Source organism: Rasamsonia byssochlamydoides (genome assembly GCF_041956645.1).
Source record: "Rasamsonia byssochlamydoides strain NRRL 3658 unplaced genomic scaffold VTN77scaffold_45, whole genome shotgun sequence".
NCBI classification, from domain to species: Eukaryota; Fungi; Ascomycota; class Eurotiomycetes; order Eurotiales; family Trichocomaceae; genus Rasamsonia; species Rasamsonia byssochlamydoides.
This window is the reverse complement of record NW_027192428.1, coordinates 150,003-164,443: the sequence shown is the minus strand read 5'-3', so window position 1 is coordinate 164,443 and position 14,441 is coordinate 150,003. Positions and strand designations below refer to the sequence as shown.

General features: G+C 49.0%; 4 protein-coding genes across 4 annotated transcripts; 1 reads left to right on the top strand and 3 right to left on the bottom strand.

Annotated features, from left to right (window-relative positions):
- Positions 1-1,135: 1,135 nt before the first annotated feature.
- On the bottom strand, positions 1,136-2,414 carry VTN77DRAFT_6064 (uncharacterized protein; the record flags this gene model as incomplete). The annotated part of the gene is made up of 2 exons (XM_069422301.1): positions 1,136-2,307; positions 2,396-2,414. The coding sequence occupies 2 exons, from the start codon at positions 2,412-2,414 to the stop codon at positions 1,136-1,138; spliced, it is 1,191 nt and encodes a 396-aa protein (XP_069276466.1).
- Positions 2,415-5,068: 2,654 nt separating this feature from the next.
- On the bottom strand, positions 5,069-7,356 carry VTN77DRAFT_6063 (uncharacterized protein; the record flags this gene model as incomplete). Its single annotated transcript, XM_069422300.1, has 3 exons — positions 5,069-5,309; positions 5,366-7,048; positions 7,121-7,356. The coding sequence occupies 3 exons, from the start codon at positions 7,354-7,356 to the stop codon at positions 5,069-5,071; spliced, it is 2,160 nt and encodes a 719-aa protein (XP_069276465.1).
- Positions 7,357-7,979: 623 nt separating this feature from the next.
- Positions 7,980-8,426, bottom strand: VTN77DRAFT_6062 (uncharacterized protein; the record flags this gene model as incomplete). The annotated part of the gene is made up of 2 exons (XM_069422299.1): positions 7,980-8,056; positions 8,291-8,426. 2 exons carry the CDS (start codon positions 8,424-8,426, stop codon positions 7,980-7,982), a joined length of 213 nt encoding a protein of 70 aa, XP_069276464.1.
- A 3,616-nt stretch (positions 8,427-12,042) lies between these two features.
- VTN77DRAFT_6061 (uncharacterized protein) lies at positions 12,043-14,036 on the top strand (the record flags this gene model as incomplete). Its single annotated transcript, XM_069422298.1, has 4 exons — positions 12,043-12,452; positions 12,520-13,638; positions 13,722-13,800; positions 13,863-14,036. The coding sequence occupies 4 exons, from the start codon at positions 12,043-12,045 to the stop codon at positions 14,034-14,036; spliced, it is 1,782 nt and encodes a 593-aa protein (XP_069276463.1).
- Positions 14,037-14,441: the final 405 nt, after the last annotated feature.

Below are 14,441 nucleotides of genomic sequence, written 5' to 3'. Positions count from 1 at the left end.
TCGGGAGATCTGTCGCTGGAGAGCCCAGACGGCGCTAATATTAATACATATAGTGGCAGAGAGGAGATATATTATTATCTTCTACCGAATCTGTCTACATTGATGTAGAGGCAGCACTATTAGAACCTCGACACCAGCTCTAGCTCTCATCTCGGATTTTCTTGCCTCGTCTCCGAATGACAGAAACTCAGAAAGAGAGGCAGTATGCCAGCAGAATCCTCCATGTGAAGACAGCTTGACGGCTGAAGTGAATCCGGCCTCCAAGTCGCATTGGATCAGTCGGTTAGACCACTTACACACGACGCTAGAATGCAGAGCAGGAACCGCCGAAAGGGTCGAAAAGGAAAATATAATAACCGGAATTAACTTTTACATACATTCACTTATCTTGACTACATGACTATTTACCCTTCACGCGAATTCGACTTGTTCCCAAATAATAAAAACACAATAGCGACTGAATCATATATATGGCTAGAAGTCCCCGGGCATGCCTTCCGAAACAGGATGACAACGCAGAGACCTCGCATCAGATACAAAAAAAAAAGACAGTGAATGAGACTCAGAAAGAGAAAACGGCGAAGACAATACTTTTTCAAATCACAGCTGGAAAGAATATGCAGTGATGGAAGACAGGATCCACAGGAAAGGGAAATAATCTGTGCAGTGTGCAGAGTATCCATGGAATATGATCAGAATAAATGACAATGTGACAACAGGTCGAGAAGAATCGTTACTTGAAAATAGATATGAAATCGGAAAGGAAAAAAAAAAGAGAGAAAAAGAAAGCGAAAGCGAAAGAGAAAGGCAAAGAGAATGAGAACGAGAACGAAAGAAGTCACGAAGTCGCTGGTAATCAGTAAACGATAGATAAACTTCTTCCATCGAGCTCCAGATGGAAGACTAACACCACAACTTTTCCAAGCGAACGTAGGCCTTGAGGACGAAAGGACAGATCCGCACATTAACGTTACCATACAAAGCACAGCATATGAGATGAAACGATCGACATCGGAAGAAAACGAGTCACACTGGAGGTTTTTGTCACAGGTAGGTTCCCCAGGTCAACCACTTGGAGAAAACGCGCAAAGGCGGTGCTGATGGCAATGCAGAGTGCGGCACATCAGGGTGGCCTCTAGAAATTCTGAGCAATACCAGCATTGCCTTGCTGGGGAAATATTGAGGGGTTTTCGATGCGGGTGTTCCGCCGTGCTGGAACATCCCGAATGACTGGTGGTGTCCCTCCGTAAGGATTGTCGTACGGACTCTGGGCATGAATATCGTTGTAGTAAGGGTTGATATCATCGTAATAGTGTGCTCCAGGAGGGGAACTTGCCATGTGGCCCTCCTCCGAACCCTCCGAATGGTGGGCCGAATACGTGGAGGACGCATTCGATGGGCCGCGGCGAATATCGCCATTCCGGTTGTTCGACGCAGCAGGGCCGGACCCGAGCGCGGCAATAGCATCGGCGTCGCCAGACTCGGGCCTTCCTTGACCATCGGAATATTGCACCGTTCCCTCGCTCGTGGCATGGTGATGATGATACCCTGGCCCGCTTCCATTCTCTGACATGGCCAAGCCGGCCCCGCTTGAAAGATTGGTAGACGGTTTGCGGGGATGAGAGGTCGTTCCCCAGCCTCGATACCCCGAATTGGACTCTCGAGGCTCGTAACTCTCGCCATACGAGCTGGCTACACCCACGCCTGGGAGAGTTGGATCGTTGTTCGGGTTGAATCCATATTCCTCCACTTCTTTCCGACGTTCCTCCTCAGCAAGTTTCTTGGCCTTGTGCTTCCTCCACCACCAGAGGAGAACACAGATAATAAGTGTGACGGAGGCAACGGGCACCACCACTGCGACTGCTATCGTCCCACCCGCCGAGAGCCCGCCGGAAGACTGAGAAGCATCCGAAGCTGTAGGCAGCGAGGCCGCCCCGCTAGTCGCTGTCGCTGTCGCAGAGTTACCTTGCGAAGACCGCGTGTCTGACGGCGCCGGTAAAGAAGCGGTCGAAGTGATGAAAATAGTCGTCGCGCTCGGAGCTCCCCCATTTGTCGGAGTTATCGTCGTGACTACCGTAGCCGGTGTTGGTGCAGGCGTTGCTGGCGGTGGAGTTGATGAAGTTTCCGTTGTTGAAGAAGGCGTGCTCGTCGGTAAAGTGCTGGATGTGCTGGTGGTTGTTGGTTTTTCCGACGTCGTTGATGAAGATGACGAGGAAGTTGGAGTTGTTGACGTTGTTGACGTGGACGTTGACGTCGGAGCCGGCGGCGTTGTCACCGATACAAGATTGTTAATAGTTGCTGGGTGAGCTATCAATTATTTAGATGAGTACGTTAGCATCCATTGAATGCCCAACTGGCAAAAAGGAACTTTGTACAAAAGACGGGTCTCTCATACTTGAAGGATTGGCAGACATCTTGAAGGAAGGTAGAAATATCTTGGGGGAAGCAGAGTGACGATTCGAAAATGCCCGAGTCTCGTCTTGGAGACTAACTGCCTTAATTCCTCGACTGCGCTATAAAACCCCTGCCGACGCAGATGCGGGATTACCAAGACCGCGAAGCTCTGCACCCGGCCAGGGGAAACGGCAGCACGCCTCGTCTCCGATCAGTTGTTTCCCGTATATGGCGCAAGCAGGTCGTCAATTGGAATGCACGCGGTCGACATGCATGGGTAGGAGTGAACGGTGATTTGAATCCATGCGACAAAGGCGCGAAAGGCGATAGTCGATTAGCTGAGATGACTGCTCGCGGAGACAGTCTGCCGCGGGAGGCGAGTTAACGGATGACTTCCTCGTGCAATTATTTCACCGTCCGACCATGTACCGCGAGAAGACCGATGATGTAGGGAGAGTCAAATGGTGGAACCCAGACCCCAAGTAAGAGGAAAGGGTACCGGAGTGCCGGGCTGGTGGACTGGGGGCCCAGCGGGATTCGAGGGAACGACAGGAAGCGACAGAGAAGTGCGACAAGCGACGGTTCCCCTGGGAAATTTTACCGTACAAGGAGGCGCTCGAGTTAGGTAGAGGTCATGCCCACAACGGCAGACCATAACCACAGCTCTAGAGGAAGCGAGAAGGGGCGATGAAGGAACTGCGGGCCTTCGCTGGTCGCTTATTATGGCCGCTTAGACCCTTTGGAGTGGTTAGCCCAGGTTTCTGGGGGAGGAGGGAGAACGGCGTGTTCGGGGCGCTATGGAATACGAGTGATTACTGCTGCCACGCAGAGGGGAGTTTAGTGCAGTTGGGATGCAGATGCATCCGAAAAGAACGGAAAATTCATTGGAGGTGGAAAAGAACTAGAAACTACTAACACCTACTAAACTAAGTGCGGCTGTGCGTGGTGGACCAACCACTGCCGGAATTTGCTCCGTTCATGGATAACACATGCATGGATTGCATCTGCTCATCGCGTCCCATTTTGTCAAATGTGCAGCCCATTGACAGGGTGGGGTGGATTCAAGATTTCGATAATGATCTGATCTCATCGATTTCGTACATTCCTGGAAGCCTTCCATCTGCAAAGGGGCGACCAAGCTGACCCAGCTGGCCCCATGGAGCCGAGAACAGGTGCGCCTCTGTTGAACTTGACCCACTTGTGAATGAAGTCTTCTGACGGAAACAACGCTGCAACAATAATCGAAGAACAATGTTCTAATCTTTGATCGAGGTCGGGAACTCTTCCAGAAAACTCGAGTTTGAACCTTTCTTGTACCAGGGTTCCCAAAAACCCCCAAAAATCAATTGCGCGAACCATGGGATTAGAAAATCTCTCCGGCATGAATAATGACAATGGAACCCCCCTGGTCAGACGGCCTGATCGCATGCATTGCAATTGCAACACCAGAGTTCTCTCTCTTTTCGACTCTAACGATCTATTGGAGTTACCACATCTTACGAAAGCCATTGTCTTGAGAAGCGCCGAATAATAAGAATGTTCTTTAGGTAATCAATGAGCAACACTTTCATAGCCCAAAGACTTCTATAGACGCCCAAGTTGTAACACGTGATGTCATGAGACCGAGGCTGAATCAGCTCCCGAACTTAGGTCTCGCCAGTTATGAACTGGGGGTCCGGCCAGGAACTTTACCGTACCCGAACTCCGTTACAAGTGTTGCTAATTATTGAAACTCAAAAAGACGCCATCCTGCCTAACCTAATCTAAGAAACAATGCTCCGTCGGAGTCGAAACAAACACGCAACCGGACTGCGAGGAATCAGACCTCTTCTCACATTCCAAATTCGGCAGCCACTCACGCCAGTGAACTCGACTAGCACCGTCCCAGTTCAGAAAGAGACAAATTGTACCTAATTGGCAGTTAACTCCCTAACAAGCCGCAATGCTGTAAATCTAACCCAAGGATATCTCGCCCCTTATGAAATACATCTGTGAACTTTGTTTAGAAGCTGCTCAAGAAAAATGAAATGCATGATGGATGCGCAGCAACTCCGAAGTGATAACATAACGCCTGCGTCAGCAATTGATATTCTATCAAAGACTGGAAATATCACGATTACTGAAATTATCCACTGCAACTATGTTCACCGAAAGTGCATACACTAGCGGCATTATTTCCAACGGGGACGACGAAGAAAACGAAAGAAAAACCGCCCTGATCTCTCTACTCCTAACGTCCAAGGGAAACCTGTAAAAACAACAAGGACCCTTAACCAAAATATCTCCGACGGTGCACCAGAACCCGCTCTTTATGCACCCGTTCGCATCTCGTTCTTCGGCCCCTTGTGATGCAGAGGCAAACGGCCCATCCAGGAACAAAGCCAGAAACTCTGGTCACCGTTCCCAAAGGACAACACATCACAAGGTCAGGGTAGATGACATAGCAGTGGAAAAGGGACTAGAAAGAAAAGAAACGAAAAAAAGTAGTGATACACAGTGGTCTATTTACGCCATTGACGTCAAAAAGTTGGAACGATCCTAAATACCCACAGCTGAAATCCTATATATCAGATAGAGAAAAGGACTGGACCGATAAACAAGTCATGATGTGACCCGCAAGGGTAGTGACGAAGCATCATTAGAGACGAAGAGAATTGACAGCAACAAACGGCGTCTAGCGCATGTCCCATTTAGGACGCAGGTTGGATGCAATATCATCTTTTGTGCCCACAGTATCTGCGGGAAGACGACTGACACGATACGCACCAGCGCGAATGTTGTGAAGATGAGTAGCTGAGATGCCGGTTCGGTTGCTGCGGATGCTGCCAGCGTCACTGCCGGTCTCGTTATTCTTAAACCGAACGGGTGGAGCAAAGTCCAATGTCGAGTACACTCCCGATTTCCGCAGCGCATGACTACAAAAAAGCCGTCAGTTTACCATTCAGACAGAAAGGAGAAGGGGAATACTTACGGGCTCGGTATGGCTGCGAGATCATCGAATGACGAAACCAAGGGGACATGCGCTGGTACCGTTGGCGTGTACGGACGCAGCCCACCCCTAGGAGTTTCTGGCCGACCTTCCCTCTGGTCTTTCAGCGTCTTACCAGGGGCGAAATCGATGGGGTTGATCGACTCATCGTCCTTTAGCAAGGCAGGAGATGGCAGAACACGAAGCGGTGCAGGTGGAGGGGCGGGCTTCTTAGGAGCTCGCGGTCCTGGTAGTCGACCGGAAGCCGAAGAGAAAGCGCGAGGACCAGGGGGAGGCATGATACCACCACCAGCGGAGTTCGTTGCCATATGTCTCGCAGGTCCTTGGAAGCGCGGTGGAGGAGTCATGGCGCGGCGACCAACCGGTTCAGCGAATGGCTTGGGTGGTCCCGTGAGGTATTCTCCGGTAGTAGGATCATATACAACTCCATCGGCATAGAACTCAGGACCGTAGTCTTCGAAGTTTTCTTCCTGACCCCCCTTGTTGCTCTCGTCAAAATATTCCTTATAGAAGGATCGAATCCTGTTGGCGCGCTGTTCGGGATTATCCGAGGGGTCTTCTGGAGGTAGAGGACGGATACCGACGGTCAACAAATGCGGGTCGAACCCGTCATCGAAGCTGGAGAATTGCTGCGTACGACGATTGGCGGACTGGGCGGACTGGGTGGGACCGTCAGTCTTCGGTTCGTCCGCAGCAGAGACATTGACTGCTGGAGGTGCGGGCTCCGACTTTGGATCATCTCCATAATCACTGGTGGCATCGCTCAGAGGAAGTGAAATCCGAGGAGGGGCCGCAGAACCAGACGCAACTGGTGGTTCCTGAATCGTTGGAATAGGTTGATGATCGGAGGACGAATGATGATCATTTAGTGCAAAATTGAAGTCTTGTAGACCGGAATCTTGTCCGGGACGCACTTCGTCCGTGGTGTGGCTGGCCGTGTGATCTTTGTCTCCCTCGCGATGATTCAAGGACGGTTCTCGACTGTGACTGGAGGGCCCCTGGTAATTGTCGCTCTCTGTGATAACCACACCGTGAACGCTGGTGTGGCTTGCTGCCTGCTGAGCTGCTTCAGGTGACAGACCAATGTTTCTTGACGGTCCGTTTTCTGTATGGACTTCGTCCATCCCGGCCTTCATGGATTCGTGAACATTGTTGTCGATACGCGAGGACACTTCAGGAGGCGGCGTAGACGTCGAAATCCTCTGGGCATTCCGCAGGAGACTCTGTTGCATATCATCGACCGGCGCTCGTCTCGCCGATCCCGCAATACTGGAAGCGTCATCCTGTCCCCACCCCGGGCGTGACGGATAGGATCGCAGAGAGGAATTGTCACCGCCCAACATGCTCGTCGCAGGACGATACTTGTCATCGTCAATACTAATCGATCTCGACAGTGAACGCAAGGATTCCTTGGAATTGTGAAGGCCAGGCGGAAGCAGATAGGGACTGTTGCCGATATCTAATGACATTCCACCGCGTTTGTGTTTCTCTCCCCCGGTCGTCGACATTTCCGGTTTCCTGCCACCTTTTCCTCCACCTGGTTCCACATAGTCCATGCCAAAATCTAATGACTTGTGCTTGTCGTTTGCATCCTCATGTTTAAGTTTTTTCACGTTGCGCCTATGCAGAATTAACAAGGCGACCATGGCACAGACGATCGGTATCCTAGATGTCGGTCAGTACCAGCTCTCCTTGTGAATTCTTACCCAGTGGCGAGTAATCAAAACCCAGACTTACACTGCTCCAAGAACAACTGGTAAAGTGGTGGTCAGCGACGCGCTGGTTGGCTTCGCACAGGCGGGAGAGTTGTTATTGGGTCCGCAGGTCGAGCTGGGAATTGCATCTCTTCTGACAAAACTTGGGGTCTCTGCAACAGTGAGATGAGGTATACGGTTCAGAGGCACCGGCTCTGGACGAGCAATTCTCCTTTCTCGATGATGGATTGCATGGTGTGCGGCATGCGAATGGCGCATTTTGTCCTCGTCGATTCAGCAATTCTGCAGTCGAAAATCTGGGAGGGTCGCAGATGATTGGTGCAGAACAGATGTCGATCAGTGTTGTTTCGAAACAAGTAACATGGGCCTTTCAGGTATCAACACTCGAATCGCGAGACAGCCAATATCAGATCAATCCAGGATCGTCAAGGCAAGCAGTGAGTAATCGCGACAGGTATCAGAATTGAAATATTAAACCAGAGATAGAATGGGCAACCACACCGCCGGAGGACCTGGGGAGCGAGACCGAACGAAAGAGTGACCCAAGTGATAAAAGATCCAAGGGAATGAAATGGGACAATCGACGTCCCCGTAAAAGTAAAAGAACGGCGGCCAGAGGCCAAGAAAAGCAAAAAAGAGAGTGTGTAAAGCTTGAAGGGAATGAATGGCCAGAGATGCACCCCTGTAGGAGTTGTAGTAGGATAAAGAGTTGGAGAAGACAGAGAAGAAGCGAGAGAGACTGACGGAGGTACGGAGTACGGAGTCGAGTGAGACGGGAAATGAGAGGAGGGCCAGGACGCTAGACAGCAGAGAGGCGCAGAACGCTTCCTGTTCCCTAATCCTTCCTTGACTTGGCAAGTCGGACCCTCATCATGGTGAGGCTAGTGCAGATTTGGAGCCATCAGGGCGCCAGGAGGGAGAATCCAGACAGGGCGACGGAGTGGAGTGTAAGAGCCGTCTAATTGGACAGAGTACGGAGGACTCTGTCCTCCGTCCTAAGAACGACCTGGGTACCGTTTTCTGATTGAAGATCGCCCATCGTTGGATGACGGCACAGATGATTTCCGTGATGAAGGCTATTATTGAGGTACAGTATGTTACTGTGGTTTGTGCAAGAAGCCATCATTGAACCAGAGTGAGGTTGCTGCTCTCTCTTTCCGAAGAAGATGAATGAGGCTTCAGGAGTGCTTACTGTACCAGTACCTGACGGCGTCAAGGCCCGTCGGGTCGGGGATGTTGGCTAAGCCAGCTAGCGTCAGGAACGCCTCGAGAGATGATCCAACAGCGGTTGCCAAATCCAGTGCCAAGCCGAGTGACCCACGCACCATGCGGTGTACCGGCCCATAGGTCTTCCGTCTCGCAGAATCGCGCCTTCTTGTCGCAGCCACGGCGCTGACAAGGCCGGCAAGCCACCAGGAGAGTGGCTGCGCTTGGCCGTTTCAACTCTAGAAAACCAATAACATAATCATCCAGGTTGCAGGGGTCTAGGTTTTAATTAAAATCCCGCCTTCGATGTGAGACGCTGGGCGGCTACATTGAAATATGTTTAGAGGCAGATATACGGAGTACAAGACATGCTGATATTTCAGACAGTGAGTGGACTCCTACGCTCCATATGAGGGAACACTACTCCGTAGGTCCTGGAAGAGGGATTCATGTGAGTTCTTTACCGAAGGCTCACCAATCTATCGGCAATCCAGTCCCAATTCACAGATGATCATCGACCCCAGATTGGAGAGTTAAACTGGCGCTATAAGTTCGCTTTCGACAGCAGAGTACAGAGTACGGAGTAGGTAGGTAGGTAGTACGCCGTTGAATGCAGGCATGGGACGACCGAGGATGTTCGTTCGCATCAATTGAGGACGCTGCATTGAATGAAACACATTGGGCACTCCATACTCCATACAGCCACAGTGAAAAAGCAGATTTCCGACGGCTTATCAGAAGTGCTAAGAATTCATAACCGTTATTGCGACAGGGGTCTGGACATGAACTGCAATAGCGTCTGCAGTTTCGGTTGAAAAATGGCTCTTACAGATACAGAAGAGATCATCATCCTTTCATCATTATTTATAACGCGTGATGAGACTATTTAAATAATTACGAAACCCTCAGTCTAGGCTGCAGAATGCTTGCTTGTCCCTTTGTTGGTCCTTGTTATGATAGAACGTAGTACGCTGTACGGAGTACTGTGGCTCAAAACATACAACTGCGAGATGAACTTGAGGATAAACTTTTTGACAAGTTGGGCGATTGGAGACCCAAGAGCCGTTATCATATGTACTCCGTATCATTACTATGACGCGGCCTAAGGCAAGGGGTATCCCCTTGAACCCTAGTACTCTGTAGTAATACTATAGTAGGAAGCTTGTTTCGATTGGCACTTGAGCCAGGCTTCCCTGAACTCACCGCCTTTTTATTTCCTTCATCATGTCCTTGTTCTGTCGCAAAAGGTGTTATCCATGCCCGTTGATAGCACCTCAGCCAAAAGGAGGGAGAGGAGAAACAAGCAGTCTCCAACTCTCAAACAAAGTCAATGCTATACCTATAATAAGTTACACCACATGGTTCATTATTGTCTCCGCTCTCATTGTTCTATCTTTGATATTGATAACTTTAATGGTGAGAGGAGATCGGAGAAAAATTATAGCACGACTACATCTATGATCTTTTGAGTGTCACAGGCAGGGAGTCCGCATTGGGACCTACAAGGTCGCATACTTCATCATTTCTACCCTCTAAATTTCTTTTCTTCGTTTTGTGATAAACAGAGATTGTAGCTTCATTCCTCTGCAAGGACACAAAGGTGCCGATGAATAATACTCCATACTCCCGTGCCTTTTTTCTTTTTTGCTTCAGGGATTGCTCTGGACACCCCCTCGATTACTCGGGACACCCCCGCTAGCCTTCCTAGGTATAGCTCCTGAAATTGTATTACCACTAAAAATACCACTAAAATTGATCATGATTTTTTAATATTTCGAATAATTCTATGGTATATTTTATGACTCTTTAGTACTGATTCTACTAACTAAAATAACTAAAATTTGATATAAAAGTTGCCTAATATATAGTCAAACTGGCATTAAGAATTTGCACTTAAATCACTACTTATTAGGGGCCTATTATATACTGATTATGGCATTAATTTTAGGTGGCATTTGCAGCCTGCAAATGCCACCTAAAATAATTGCAGCCTAGTTACTATCAGCTTTGGTGCCCCTAATAAGTAATAATTTAGGTATAAATTCTTAATGCTAGTTTAACTCTATATAATAATTTTCACTAGGCAACTTTGGCTTCAAATTATGATTATTTTAAGTTATAATATTAATTAATATTAAAAATTAGTAGTGTAAGTGTTCGAACAAAAGAAAATTATGATCAATTTTAGTGGTATTTTTGGTAGTGTTAAAACAATTTCTGAACTATGCCTAAGAAGGTTAGCGGGTGTGTCACGAGTAATTGAGGGGGTGTCCGGAGTCATCCCTTTTGCTTCTTTTTGAGTACTCCGTACGGAGTTATGTCCTTTTAATTGGGCTAATGCCGGCAAGTGTTTCGGGAATAATGGTAACTTCTTCCACGGAACTCCACTTGTGCTCCATACTGTCTCCGTAGTTATGCACACATAATCACGTCGAGGGATAGAACCAGCCCTTTAGAGAAAGTACAACTGGGTCAACTGTTATCTCTATTAATCAACAATTCCTTATCCCACGTGAAGGCTGATCTTAACAGAGTGCTCCGAAGCATTCCACGTTACAGTACGGAGTACTGAGTACTGAGTACTCCATACAGCCCAGCGAATTCTTCACCACATTCTAGAATCAATCGATGGTTCCGCCCGTCGGGCCATCCCGAGGCCCACTGAGGATCGACGCGCCTTGAATAACCGAAGCCTTCGCAGCAAATCTTTGTGAGTGTCAACAGAACTAGCTATCGGACATAACTTGAAAATAGTATAATTAGAAATGTACAAGTGACAGCCCGAAAAAAATTTTTTCTGCCTCCGGTTTTGTTTCCTCTGGTTACGTTGGACCGCTTACTACCGGTAATAGCCGGACCTTAAAATAGTAGAAACCACGCAAAAAAGGAAAGAGAAAACATCCGCAGTATACTCCGTACTCCTGAAAATTCAAAGTTCTAAGGCTATTATTGTTTGGTAGATTTCTCGAGAATTTGGCTCCGCAATTGGGCATAAATCTCGAGAACTGGGTGGGGAGCAGTTCCTCCGCCAAGCCTCGGAAATGATAGACGTAAACGTAAATGTTGCTTGGCTTGGATTTGGTGAGTTTTAAAGTTTTTTTTATTTTAATTTTTCTTATGATGACTCTAATTCCAGCCAAGAATAATAATTATTACCTATATACTATCCTGTGTTGAGGACCTATCTACAGCAGGATCATACGTAGTATCTAGATTCTATGTTGACTGGCTCCACTGTAGAAGCCAAATCAATCAATCGGAACAAATAAGCGGATTAGCTAACGAGCTGCAAGATCTGAAAAGCACATGGCTTTCGATCAGATCCTCGCTGAACGGGCCTATCAAGGCGGGATGGCTCCTAGTAGGTACCGCATTCCAACAGGACGCAAACAGCCTCCCAGCAAAGTTTTTTGGTCGTTTTAGCACATGGCTGCTAGAATCACGATGGACACTGATTGATCGGATTGCCGCCTGTGAGGTCATCACCGCGGCCACTCGACCCGCCTCTCGACCCGCCCGGCCTTTTTCCAATGCTCTGCGGATTGCCTTTGCGGCCGCTTGCTCTCCTCGCCTTCTGTTGTCTGCTGCCTTCTTGGGCCATTTGATTTATGATTTATACCATGGCTATTCTCCCAAGCCCGAAAGGAGCTCTGGGTCCGTCGCTCAGAGTCTGGCTTTCTGCCTGCCGAGCATCCTGCAATCCGTCGTCCTTCGCTTAAATAGGATAGCCGAACAATCATGGACGAGGTATCGCGGGATCTGGAGAAGACAGAGCTTGATGCCAGTCGCTCCCGCCAGAGCATTGACCAGGGAAGCCAGGGGGCTCGCACCAGCTCCGTCTCCTCGTCCAGTTATGTTTCCAGCAGCTCCTCCTCCGAGCTCGCGGACGGTCCAGGCATGGGACAGGTCCAGACTTCATATGACCTGGAGCGACATCCCACAGCCCTCAGCCGCATCGCAACCCAGAGAAGTCAGCATAGCGGAACTGTCGGTGCCGGTCTCAAATACCGCGTCTCGACGAAGCCTTTGCCGCCGTTCGGGGCGGGCAAGCCCTACCCTCCGCCTCTGCCCGAGAAGGAGGCCTATGTCGTCGAATTCGACGGGCCGGATGACCCTCTGCACCCCCAGAATTGGACTTTGAAGAAAAAGTCGGTAATTTTTCGCTTGTGTTCTCTGAGCTTGCTTTGCATGTGCATATATTAACCGCTTTCCTAGACTTTTCACGAGCGTCATGCTCACATACACGACCTTGGTCTCGACCTTTACCAGCAGCGTCTTCTCCACCGCTACCACCAATGTCGCAGCCCTCTACCATGTCTCTGACGAGGTTGCGTTGCTCGGCCTTTCCCTCTACGTCCTCGGCTTTGCAACCGGACCTATCTGCTGGGCGCCCCTGTCTGAGCTGCGCGGTCGAAAGTTACCTATCATTTTCAGCATGTTTGGCTTCACCATCTTCCAGTTTGCCGTGGCCACGGCCAAGGATCTGCAGACGATCATGCTCTGCCGTTTCTTTGGGGGTTTCTTTGGAGCATGTCCCATCGCGGTCGTTGCTGCAGTCTTCTCCGACATTTTTAACAACCGCCTTCGAGGTCTAGCCATCACCGTCTTCTCCATGGCCGTCTTCACCGGACCGCTCTTTGCACCCTTCGTAGGCGGGTTCATCGTGGATAGTTATCTCGGCTGGCGCTGGACCGAGTACATTGCTGGGATCATGGGTGCCTTGGCGTTGGTCCTCGACTTTTTCTTCTTCCACGAGACGTACCCCCCGGTCATTCTGATTGAGAAAGCTGCTGAGCTGCGACGCCGGACCAAGAACTGGGGAATCCACGCCAAGCAGGAGGAGATTGAAATCGACTTTGGAGAATTGATCCAGAAGAATTTTAGCCGGCCCATCAGAATCCTAGTGACCGAGCCAATTGTCCTCTTACTGAGTATCTACATGGCTTTCATCTATGGACTCCTCTATCTCTTCATGACCGCATATCCGATCGTCTTCCAGCAGATCCACGGCTTCAATAAAGGCGTCGGTGGCCTCCCGTATTTTGGCATGGTAGTCGGCCAGCTTCTGGGGGGTATATTCATCATCCTACAGCAACCTCGATACAATAGGAAGCTGCAAGCCAATCATGACATACCCGTTCCGGAATGGCGTTTGCCTCCCGCCATCATTGGAGGTGTCGCCTTTGCTGGGGGTCTCTTTTGGTTCGGCTGGTCGGGATACAAAGCGTCAATCCACTGGATTGTTCCTACTCTGTCTGGTCTTTTGACCGGTTTTGGTCTCCTCACGATTTTCCTTCAATCTCTCAATTATATCGTGGATGCATATTTGCTCTTGTATGTTTTCCCCCAGACCATTTCAGAAATGCTGAGTCCATCCTTCGTTCTTTCTCAGATGCTGACTGTTTTTCTTTCTTCAGTGCCGCCTCCGCCATCGCTGCAAACACATTTCTTCGTTCCTTGGCGGGAGCAGGATTCCCACTCTTCTCGCAATACATGGTATGTGGAATTTTCTTCAGTGAGCTCTTTTCTCGTATAGCCGAACTAACAACTCGATTCAGTTCCACGGACTAGGTGTCAATTGGGCAGGCACATTACTTGGTTGTGTTGCTTCTGCCCTGGTTCCCATTCCAGTCATCTTCTACCTCTACGGTCCTAAACTGCGTGCAAGGAGCAAATTTGCACCCACCTTCTTTCCGGCCGTGCAAGCGACCGAAGATGAACACCAAGAATAGGTGACAAACAGTTAAGAAGGCTTATATATATACCGGTGCCACGGTACTATTACCTGCCGACATTTTGAGGCTTGTGCATGCTACTTTTTTTTTCTTCTTTTACGAGATACCCAATCTTGTACTGCCCCGGAGTTACTTTTGAAGAGATCAAACCAAATGTTTGTGGGGGCTTTGTCATTTATGTGACTCGATATGAGTGACATTCTTAGATAATGCTCCCGACATTTATGTATATATTACTGGTCATATTCTCGGGGCAAATATAATATATATGTGGAGAAATTATTTTTCTCGCCTGTATATCTCAAGGCAAACAAGCATATATCCCTACATTTTCTCGATTGAGTGAAAATCTCGATCGCACCAAAGTGACACCGCAGAGGAGACAATATTATCGCCCTTCTT